This window comes from Vombatus ursinus, unplaced genomic scaffold (genome assembly GCF_900497805.2).
Source record: "Vombatus ursinus unplaced genomic scaffold, bare-nosed wombat genome assembly UNPS02014774.1, whole genome shotgun sequence".
In the NCBI taxonomy this organism is placed as follows: Eukaryota; Metazoa; Chordata; class Mammalia; order Diprotodontia; family Vombatidae; genus Vombatus; species Vombatus ursinus.
Genome location: NW_020954552.1, coordinates 5043842 through 5056298, shown reverse-complemented (window position 1 = coordinate 5056298; position 12457 = coordinate 5043842). Strand labels below are relative to the sequence as shown.

General features: G+C 36.9%; 1 protein-coding gene across 1 annotated transcript in view; it reads left to right on the top strand.

The window, feature by feature from the left end:
- Positions 1–12457, top strand: part of ADGRV1 (adhesion G protein-coupled receptor V1) — a 645475-nt gene that overhangs the window by 52263 nt on the left and 580755 nt on the right. The window contains exons 17-20 of the mRNA XM_027864178.1: positions 2546–2672; positions 3076–3293; positions 6667–7410; positions 12049–12422. Coding sequence (XP_027719979.1) covers positions 2546–2672; positions 3076–3293; positions 6667–7410; positions 12049–12422 — 1463 coding nt within the window. The remainder of the gene's footprint in view (positions 1–2545; positions 2673–3075; positions 3294–6666; positions 7411–12048; positions 12423–12457) is intronic.

The following is a 12457-nucleotide window of genomic DNA, read 5'->3' as shown; positions in this document are numbered from 1 at the left end:
TGTTTGTGCCATAGAAACAAGTATAAAACAGCTATATGCCTTTCTAATAATTTAAACTAGTTAAATTATGCTCCAAGTCATAATCATAGAATTTTAGAGCTGGAAGAGGACTTATAGATGATCTGATTCAATCTTATGATTTTAAAAATAATAACTGGCAGTTATACAGTACTTTAAGGTTTACAAAATGCTTTACAAATATTTTCTCAGTTGATCTTCATAACAACCTTGAGAGGTAGATGTTATTATTATCATCCTCATTTTACGTTTGGGGAAAAGGAGGTATACAGGTTTTCACTGACTGGTCCAGGGTCATGTAAAACTAGTAAGTATCATCTGAGGCTGGATTTGAACTCATCTTCCTGACTCAGGGGTCAGTGTTCTATCTATCCACTGTTCCTTACTAGATGATAGAAAACTAGATGTAGAAACTATATCTAAGAGAAATGAAACTAATGTCAAGTCAGCAAATACTAATTAAGGATCTACTGTGAAAGGCATTGTGCTAAGCACAGGAAATAATAGACAAAAGTGAAAGCCCATGCAATCAAAAGGAATTGGGGGGATATAATATATCTGCATATAAGTAAGTTTGGAGAAGAAAAGAGCAGTAACAAGTAAAGGGATCAGAGAAAGCTTTATGGAGTATGTGGCACCTGAACTAAGTCTTTTTTTTTTTTTGAGGCAGTTGGGGTTAAGTGACTTGCCTAGGGTCACACAGCTAGTAAGTGTCAAGTGTGTGGTCTGAGACTGGATTTGAACTCAGGTCCTCCTGACTCGAGGGCAAGTGTTCTATCCACTTCACTGCCTAGCCGCCCCGACCTGAACTTGGTCTTGAAGGAAGATAAAGATTCTGAGGAAAGATTTGGAGGAAGGCATTATAGGTAGGGGCACAACTTAGGCACCTGCAGGAAGATGAAGTTGACCTCAGGGAACAGCTAGCAGTCTAGTTTAGCTGGAATGGAGAATGCATGAAAGGGAGTAAGATGACAGTCTGAGTAACCAAGTGGTTGCTAGACTGTGGAAAGCCTTAAATGCCCTGTGGCGGAGTTGTGGTTGTTGTTGCTGTTTTTTAATCCCAGAAACAATAGGGAGTGACTGAAGATTTTCTAACTTCAGAGAAACATGGTTAGATCTTTACCTGAGCCAAGATAACTGTAGCAGTAGCTTGGATTGCAAAAGGGAGAGACTAGAATATGGGAGTCACAGTAAGACCTTTAGAGTAGCGAGAAGCAAAAAGGCCCTGAACTAAGGACCTTGCTGTGTGTGTGTTTTATCCTCCCAGTCATAAGCTAACTCCCTTAAGGCAGGGATAGCTTTTTTATTTTGGCTTTATTGTCCTGGCTTCTAGCATCATGCCTTTCTCATAGTAGGCTTTTAATGAATGTTGGATATTTGGTATTATATGGTTGTTTAGGCAAATCAAGTTACATTAAAAAGCCTTTAATAAGCACCTGCTATGTACCAGCCACTGTGCTATTCAATACCAATAGCCATCAAGTGCTGGGGATATAAAGAAAAGCAATAAACAATCCCTGCCCTTAAGGAGCTTACAATTTAATAGGAGAGAGACAACATTCATACAACTATGTACAAACAAGATACATACAGATACAGGACAAATTGGAGTTAATCCCAGAGAGAAGGCACTAGCATTAAAGAGGACTAGGAGAAGCTTGTTATAGAAAATGGGATTTTAGTTGAGACTTGAAGGAAGCCAGGGAAGCCAGGAGGCAGATATAAGAAAGGAGAGAATTCCAGGCATGGGAGACAGCCAGAAAAAATGCATGAAGTCTGGAGTGTCTTATGAGAGAAGCAGCAAGGAGGCCAGTGTTTCTGGATTGTCCAGTATGTGGAGGGGAAGTAAGGTTTAGGAAGACTGAAAAGGTGAGAAGGCACCCTTCATAAAGGATTTTAAAAGCCAAACAGAGGATTTTGTAGTTTATCTTAGCTATGATAGGCAGCCACTGCAGTTTATTCAGTTGTCGGAGTCCTGTATAATGTGTTTGACTTGGGTTTGAGAAGATCACTTTGATAGTTGAGTGGAGGATGAACTGGAGGGGGAGAGGTATGAGGCAAGGACATCACACTGGAAGGCTGTTGCAATAGTGTGGGCATGAGTTGATGAAGGCCTGCACTAGAGTGGTGGCAGTTTCAGAAGAGAGAAGAGGACATAAGGTAGAGATGTTACAGGACTTGGTAACTGATTAGATATGGGGGGTGAGAGTGAGGAGTCAAGGATGACATCCAGATTGGAGGACTGGGAGGATGGTAGTGTCCTTGACAATAATAGGTAAGTTAAGAAGAGGTGTGGGTGGGAGATAATGAATTCCATTAAAAATGAAAGTCTCAAGGGAAAAAATGTAGCATTACTAATTTATCATCTGGCACTTGATGAAAATGATTTCATTCCTGCAAATAGATTTAAACTTATACAAATGATGTATTGAGATGAAATAAATAAATAGGATAGGATTTGAATGTAACAGAAATTACATTTCTGGTATGGTTACTTGAAACTCTTCCTTTTTGTATTTTAAACTAGGTGACACAGTAGTATATAAATATGGGATGGCAACTGTTATTATTGAAGCTAATGATGATCCCAATGGTATTTTTTCTTTGGAGCCTGTGGACAAAGTTGTAGAAGAAGGAAAAACTAATGCATTTTGGTAAGTAAATATTAATTCTATTTTTATTCTCATTTTGATATTTTTTAATCTAAAATATGTACATTTTGCTCAGTTTCAGACTTTCCTGCTATTCAAGATTTTAAGTATGATGACTAGTAAAAATATTTTACTTTATAACATAAAGCTAAGGTATCTTACCTTAGCCATCCTGCTATTTTTGCATGACGTGACATGACCTGACATGACATACCCCTAACAAATTAGGTGAACCTTTTTCATGGTTAGCTGGAAAACTCTGAAAGATGGATGGTGAATAGGAAAATAGAAAAATGTCTATTTGAAGATTACAGAGGAAATCTGTCTGGCTTTCTTACTCAATTTATGATCCATTACTTATGAACCTATTACAAATGAATCTTATTTGGTATGATTAATTTCCCAGGATTCTGAGGCACAGAGGACACTTTGGCAATGTATCATTGATGTGGCAGTTGTTTGACAATGATTCTGCTCTACAGCCTGGACAAGAGTTCTGTGAAACTTCAGGGATGGTTATGTTCATGGATGGAGAAGTATCCAAGCCAATAACTCTCCATGCTATTCCAGATAAAATCCCTGAGTTCAATGAATTTTATATTCTAAAGCTTGTGAACGTTTCAGGTATGATTTCTCTCTAGATTTTCTTACTATTAACACCAGGGTGCTATAGCTTATACTTAAACAGATACCCATAGAAAATTAGATTTTGTTGATTTTGTTATTGATGTTAAGAATATTCCATTGTGCATGTGCATGTACGTGTGCATATGTGTGTGTATGTGTGTGTGTGTGTGTGTGTATCACTGTTATAGGTGTTGAAAGAGATACTAAGTTTAGATAAGACAGGGACTCTATCTTCCGGGAGTTTTAGGTGAGCAGGTATGGGATGCAGACAACTAAAACATACACATCATTAGGAATGTGCACAGCAAAGAGCTATAGAAGTTCCAAGGGGAAACATCTTGTTACCACCACCACTGTCATCATCAACAAGAATATCAAGCACTTACTATATGCCAAGCACTGTATTAAGCACTGGGAGTGCAAAGAAAGGTAAAAATATAGTTATTGCCCTCAAAGCACTCACATGCTAATGAGCAAGATAAAATGTAAAAACTGATGCACATACAAGATATAGACTGTATAAATGGGATGTAAACTCAAAAGGAGAGAGTCTTCATGTAGAAGGTACTTACATGGGGGAGAATACTTTATCATTACCCTAATCTCTCCTTAGAAGTTATATTTTCATATTTAATTTTGGGATCACAGCTTGTTTCAGAGTGTGTATAGAACACATTTCTTTCAAGCCTTCCCATATTGCAATAATGGGAAGGAAGAATTGGAACAAACATTAAGTGTCTACTGTGTGTAGAACACTGTTTAGTGCCAAGGAAGATACAGAGCTTATATTGTATGTGGTCCTTATTCTCAATGTATATTCTGCTAGGGTGCTAAGACAAAAATACATGTAACTCTGTTACATATTAACATCAATAATAGCTATAGTCATTGAAATTTTTGTGGTGCTTTAAGGTCTGTAAAGTTCTTCACGTGGATGATCTATTTGAGATATTTACAATAGGTATATGCCCCCATTTTTTAATGAGGAAACTGAGACTCAGAGAGGGCTAAATACCTTCTCCATGGTCATTCAACTAGTAAGTGTAAGAGGCAGGATTTGATTTCACGTTTAAAATAAAGTGCTATATGAAGTCTAAAGGGGGGGGATATATTATCAAAGGGATCATGGACAGCTGAATGGAGAAGGTAGGATTTAAAAGATAGATAGGAGTTTAACAAAGATGGAGAGTAAGGACATTGTGGACACAGGGAACAGCAGGAGCAAATGTATTAAGGCTAGGCAGCTCAGGTTATGCTGAGGGGCAGAAATTGTCCAATTTATTTGGTTCTAGAGTGTGTTCCCACACATATTATATGAAATAAGGCTGGAAAAGTGGGTAGCACCTAGTTGTGGAGGATTTTGAATGCTAGCCAAAAAGGAGTTTGTACTTTACTCATTGTAGAACTTGGATATTATGGATTTGAGAAAAGGAGTGCCATGCATGAGGAAAATTATGATGGATTAAATGGTGGGAGGAGAGGATGGAGATGAGACATCTTCTTGTTTGGAGTTATGGCAGTGGCCTGGGCATTGGGTTACAAGGGCTTGTGTCAATGTTGTGGTAGTAGGAATGGAGAGGAACAGATGTATGTGAGAGATGTTGAAGAGATGGAATTGGTAATTGATTGGATATGAGGGAGGAGGGATCAGGTTAGGGTTAAACATAACAAGGTTGTGAAGATTGGAGACTGGCTAAATGGTGGTGTTCTATGGTTCTGGCCAAATTTCAAAGTTTCTTGAAGACAGAGCATTGAGTGTAAAAATAATTTTCAACATTACTTAAATATGTGTGATTGCTCCAAGTGGTTATTCCTTCCATTAGTGCAGATCACCATGTTTTTGTGCTTTCTGTCCAAAGAATTACATCTGCATGTCCACTAAAACCCCTATATCTTTTTCAGATAAACTGTTATCTAACTATGCATCTCTCATCTTGCATTTGTGAAGTGGAGGTGTAAGGCCTTAGTTTTATTCCTATATTTTGAACCTAAGTGTAAGATCTTATTTTTGTCCTTATTAAATTTCCTCTTGATTCAGACCCAAGTTCTGATTTGTGAAGATGTTTTTGAATTCTGACTCATTCATCTTGTGTGTTAGCCAGCCTTCTTAGTTCTCCTTTGTATCTATACGCCCAACTGTTCTCCTTGACTTAATTTCTTTATGTTTCATTCCCCATTTCCTCACATAGAATTTTGGATCCTGAGGTGGCAGAGCCCAATTGTGATGGTTCTATTATCTCTGATGGTGAGAAGATATAACTACTTTGGCACATTGGTTACATTTCATATCTGTTTATTGTCCTTCTTCTAGTTTCATCTGCTGGGATGCATGCCAAGCTTTCTGAAGGCTCATTTTCTCTGACACTAGTTTTTGATGTTTTGCAAGGCAATATTGTTCACAGACTTTTATCCTAATCCAAATCAATCCAACAAACAGTTATTAAGCACCTACTATGTGCAAGGTTCTCTCCTACCATTGAGATACAAAAAGTTTGGCAAATAGTTGCTGCTCTCTAGAACCTTACATTTTACTGAAGGGATATAAACACATAAGTATATGGATGATAATTTGAGGGAGAAGATAGCACTAACAACTAGGGAGAGACTTCCAATAAAAGGTGGCACATGAGTGAAGCCTGGAAGGAAGATAACGATTCTAAAAAGTGTAGGTCAGGCAGGATTGCATTTCAGCCATGAAATAACATGTACAAAGGTATGGATTCAGAAAATTCTTCAGGGGATAGAAAGTTGGCCACAGAGGCAGTCATTAGAGTTCGTAAGGGCAATATTTTGCAATTATTCCAGAAAAGGAGATAGAAGGAAGACTGGATGAAAAGCTAAGCTGAGAAGTTTATATTTTAAGTTAGAAGCCATAGGTAGCCACTGAAATTTCTTGAGCAGGGAAAATGACATCATCACAACTATGGTTTAGAAAGATTATTTTTATATCCATGTGGAAGATAGGAGGCAGGAGAGACTAGAAGTTGGAAGTCTAATCAGGAGGCTGCTATAAGAGTCTAGCTGAGAGTTGATAAGGGTCTGAGCTATGGTGGTGATTGAGTAAAGAATAGGGGAAGGAGGTAGAGTTTCAACTCATGGTCAACCTGTTCTGTTATCCTATTCCTTCTTAATTTGCCCTTTCCACTGACTTTCGGAAATTCACAAAGACATTCCCCTTTTCTTTCCATTTGACTTTTTTTGTTTCCCCCTTTCTATAACATTTCTTTTATAGGTGATATTAGCCTTGTTAAATATGCATTTGTTTTTAATGTTAAAAATTATTCTTTTAAATAAACTGAAAGTCTTCTACGTATGCAATATACTGGTTTCAGATTCTGGGTTCTTACTCATTTTGTATCTCCAAACACAGGTGGATCCCCAGGTCCTGGTGGGCATCTAGCAGAAACCAACCTGCATATCACAGTAATGATCCCATTCAATGATGACCCCTTTGGAGTTTTTGTCTTGGACCCCAATTGTCAGGAACGGGAAGTAGCAGAAGACATCCTTTCAGAAGATGATATGTCCTATATTACCAACTTCACTGTTTTGAGGCAACAAGGCACCTTTGGAGATGTACGAGTAGGCTGGGAAATACTATCCAGTGAGTTCACTACTGGATTACCTCCAATGATAGATATTTTATTGATTGGAATTTTTCCCAGCTCCGTGCAATCACAGCCACATAGGAGACGGCATCACAGTGGAACAGATGCTTTGTACTTCAGTGGAATGGAGGATGCATTTGGAACCATTAGTTCAAAGTACCATACCACCAGGAATAACACAATTGTCAACTTTACATTTTCAGCTTGGGTGATCCCTAATGCCAATACAAATGGATTTATAGTAGAAAAGGATGATGACAATGGAACCATGTACTATGGTGTGAGGATTCAAACAAATGCTTCCTATGTAACACTTATGCTTCATTACACTACCCTGGGTTCCAATATTACTTATGTTGCCAAAACAACAGCCATGAAATACTTGGAAGAAAACATTTGGCTTCATCTTCTGATTATCCTGGACGATAGCATAATTGAATTCTACCTTGACGGAAATCCAATGCCTCGAGGATTAAAGAGCTTGAAAGGTGAAGCAATAGCTGATGGTGAGTGAAGTCTTCACAGCCAGTTCATTAGATTTGGAGTTATTCTAAGCTAGAAGGTATTAGGAAAAGCAAGTGTTCATTAAAAATGAGTCACTTACTTTTAAAGTTGCAGGTTTAGGAAAAAACTATTGAACATGAGTAAGAGTTCACATAGCTGAACTCTATGGGCTACTTTGAAGAGACATTCTTGTGTTTAAACTGAATTAAGTGTTTCTGTTTTGAGGAGTATTTGTGTATGTATATTATCACTTGGTGACCTCATCAGATCCCATAGTTTTAATTATTATTTTTGTTCAGATAACTCTTAAATCTAAATCACCAACTAGTCTCTTTCCTGACTTCCTGTCAATCATCACTAAGTGCTGACTGACTATTTCTAAGTGAGTGTCCCATAGGTCTTTCAAACTCAATGTGTCCAAAGCAAAACTCATCATCTTTCTTTCTAAACTCACCTTTCTTCTGAAATTCCCTATTTTTGTTGAAGGCACCACCTTATGTCCAGGCACCCAGGTTCACAAACTCATTGTCATTCCCAACCCTTCACACACACACACACACACACACACACACACACACACACACACACACTCACACACACACATTCACACTCACACACACATTCACACTCACGCTTATACATATTGTTCAGTCATTTCAGTCGTATCCGATTCTTCCTGACCTCATTTGGGGTTTTCTTGGTAAAGATACTGGAGTGGTTTGACATTTCCTTCTCCTACTCCTTTCACAGATGAGGAAACTGAAGCAAACAGGGTTAAATGACTTGCCAGGGTCTCATAGCCAATATGGGTTGGAGGGTAATTGAGCTCAGGTCTTCTTTACTCTAGTAATTTGTTCTCCATTCATTATGGCTTCTCCGGTAAGTGAACAGTTAGATAGGGTAAGTAGATAAATATTTGTCCATATATATGTATTATTTTGAACAATAAACAAAGAAAAATGTACTGAGATTACATTCTTTCTCAGCATGTTCTTCATTGATTTTTTGATTAATTGGTTTTCTTTCCCATTTTTGATATTGAAGTACTCAATGTACACCTGTTTAGAATATGTACAGCAAATTTCCTAATGCCCTTGGTATGCCTTGGCAGAGGCTTGTGGTCTGCAGTGGAGGAGGGAGTGCCCCCATTGATTCTTAGTTATGGCCTCCAATACTAAGCATTGCAACCTAAACTGAACTTTTTCTCCTCTGAAATTTTTTAGGTTCAGTTTAATCCATTTCAACAAATATTTATTAAATGCTACTCCTGTAGAGTGAAGTCAGGGTGGTACAGTGGTTAGAGGACCATGCTTGGAGTTAGGAAGGCTAGGATTTGAATTTTGCCTTTAAAATACTGTAGCCATAGGCAAATTGCTTAATTTCTGAGTGTCCTAGGAAACTAAGACATAAATTGCCAACAAAGGTATGATTTGCATCAGTCAAAAGAGTTGTCACACTTGGATATTGGCTATGCAAATTAAATCAGAGATGCAAACCAGAGTACAATGAAGTATCTTCACTACTCATTGGGTCAGTAACTCAGGAGAAACACTAGTCTCAGAGTCAAGAATGGTTCAAGTCCTGCCCTTGACATGTACTAGTTGTATGACCTTGGACAAATCATTTAATCTCTTAGTACCACCAGCTAAATTAAAAGGCTGAAGTTGCACAGCAGGTGCTAATCTACGTTGGTAGAGGAAGTTTTCATATACCAATGAACTAAAGGGTCTGCAAAAAAAGGATATCACCTCCATGAAAACATTCTTCTGGTACCTCATCATGGAGTTGAGAGGTTAAAGGGAAGCAGGTTTTTCCAATATAAATGGTAGCTATTAATACTTTTATCAAATTGGAAAAGGTTAAGATCTGGTAATGGTTTATCTTTTAGCCAAGAAGAGCTTTGATAAATTTGGAGAAACTCATTATTAGATTGACTACCTGGTGATAATTTTTTTTGGAGGGACCACTACAAATCCACAAGACCATTTACTGCAACAATGGGAAATTACAGATCATTAAATTATTGAAGGAAGTCTTGTTAGGGTGTGTATGTGTATGTATATATGTACATATCTATGTATATGTATATGTATACATATATACATATTAATGTATGTATGTTCTATCTCCTCAAATAGATTTTGAACATAGTAATGGAAGGAGCCATAGCTTATACATTTATGTCCCCAAAAAAGTTATTGTAGGATAATGTCCAGGTCAGGGAGTTATCCACAGAACTAGGAAAGAAGGAAGGAAAAGGGACACAACTAAATTTTATGGCAAGATTGTTCACTTAGGCTGTCTGTCTGATGAACTGGTAATGACTTTTCCTTCTCAAATGCCATAGGAAAATGAATAGGACTTACATTATAGAAAAACTGTCATTTTGGAGCCAGATGAATTAACTGAGTGGGAATTATGCTCCTGTTACACTGACAAAATGGTATTGAATTACTTAGTCCACAGCCATAACTGTGGGCATGTGGCCAGTTACGTTTATAAATTTCCAGATTATTGTGACTACTTAAAAGGAGGAAACTTAGTGGTGGTTTATAAAAATGTTACCACTGGGACAGTTTTACTTATTGTCTTGGAAATTTACCTCAGAGGTTCCCTAGTATAAATACAGTTTAGTTGAACAATTATCTCTATTTTATAGAGGAGGAGACTGAGGCTGAGAACAGGTTAGATGACATATTCAGGGTCACATTGTTATTGAGTATCTGAGTCAGGATTAAAACTCAGGTTTTCCTGATGCCAAGTTCAGCATTTTATCCTCAATGCCACCTAGCAAATTATATTTATTGACTAGCTGTGTGACCTTGGGCAGTTCACATAACCTCTATTTGCCTCAGTTTCCTCATCTGTAAAATGGAGACCATAATAATGCTAACTCCCCAGGGCTGTTATGAAGATTAAATGAGATAATTGTAAATTGCTTAGCACAGTTTCAGGTACATAATAGCACCATATAATTGGTAGCTTTCTTATTACTGTTGTTGTTATTTGTCCTTTGTTCTCGAAGAGAACCAATGACATCACGAGCATGATGTCTTGACTTGCGCATGATTTGAATGAGGCAGAGCTGAGCAAAGTCAGTCACGTTTTCTCCCATGGAGACTGTTACTCATTATTTCCTCATTTGATGAACGTGAGCTGGTACCTCAAAGTTGTTATAGTTTATATCTCTTTGATGATCAGTGAGGTTGAATATTTTTTAAAGTAATTACTAATAATATGTGTTTCTTCTTTTGAAAATTTTTCATATTAGTTACAGATTAGAAATTATCACTGTGACTTTTTAATAGTTCCATGTTTTGTTTAGTTTAGTTATTGTTTAGTTCCATATATGTGTTTAGTTTGTCAGTTATATTTGAAAATAAATATTTTCTGAGTCTGTTATTTTTCTTTTTCTATGAATTATGTTGCTTTTTGTAGCTCAAAATGGGAAAGCACAAGCTAGGAAGACCTGGGTTCAAGTTCTTTCTCTGATATTTACTGGATGTATGACCCTGAGCATGTCATTTAATCTCAGCACTCTAGACAACTCTCTTAAGACTCATTTAGAGACTATGGCCACCTATATTAATAGAGGGAATGTCCTCACCCAGGAGTTCTTTGTATTAATGAAATTAAAGTCCAGTCCCTTATTTCTATCCACCTTTGTTGCACAGAATTAAAAAAAAATATGCCATGAAGTACATCTATCTTTTACCTAACAATTCCTTCTATTTGTTGATATAAAAAGTTCATAATTGAGAAAGTATTTGAGAAATATTATCGAGAAAAATATATAATTGAGAAAAATATTTCATTCCATTTCCCCCACATTTTTGTAATTACATTTAAAACTATTTTCCATCCATAAATGTTGCTATTTGTTGAGTGCTTACTGTGTATGAAGCATTGAATTAGGTGCTGAAAGATTAATAAAGGGTAGTCTCTGCCTTTACCTTAAAATCTAGTAAGAAACATATCCAGAATCAGAACATCAGGCAAAGTAGGAAAGTGGGTGATAACATAATAAGAGAGGGCCCTGTGAATTTTGAGGAAGCAAATAATACTTATGTCTGAGAGGAAATAGATAAGGTTTCATAGAAAAAAATGATCTTTACATTGTGCCTTATTGGGTTGAAGTGGGATAGGTAGAGTTGGGTTTAGTGGGTGGGGGAAAGGGGAAGGATAGGGATGCCTTCAGCAATTTTTGTCTTAAATAGGATCATAGAATTTAGAGCTAGAAGGGTCATGAGAGATTATCTCTCCAACTCTGTCAAGACAAGGATTGAAACTTAGATTCTGATCTTGAATCCATCCCACTTTCCACTTTTCTTAGCCAGTTCTTTCACAGAAAAATAATATATTTTAAAAGGTCTTAATATAGTTTTTAAAAAATTGATTCATCTTTAGTCAACACATATTATATCCTTTATAGAACTTTGAAATGTGGAAGAAGTTTAGTTAATACAGTAGTTTTGGCTATATAAAAGATATGGCTTATGCCATGTTATCTTTAAATGCAATGGTTCTATTTCATAAATCTGTCTTGTGATTTAAGAAGCTATTTAAGAAGATATAGCTGTTTTGCATTATGTTACATTTCTATTTTGAAATTAAATATTAACACTAATTTCTAATTTCAGGTCCCGGGATAATGAGAATTGGTGCAGGGATGAATGGCAATGACAGATTTACGGGATTGATGCAAGATGTGAGGTTGTATGAGCGAAAATTGACCCCAGAAGAAATCTATGAACTTCATGCTACTCCAGCAAAGAATGATTTGCACCCTATTTCTGGGTACCTAGAATACAGACAAGGGGAAACCAATAAATCATTCATCGTTTCAGCAAAAGATGACAATGAAGAAGAAGGAGAAGAATTATTTATACTTAAGCTAGTTTCTGTACATGGTGGAGCTCGTATTTCTCAAGAGAACATCACAGCAAGATTAACAATACAAAAAAGCGACAATGCCAATGGATTGTTTGGTTTCACAGGAGCCTGTATACCAGAGGTAAGATGCCAAACATGACAGTGACCATGGCTGAT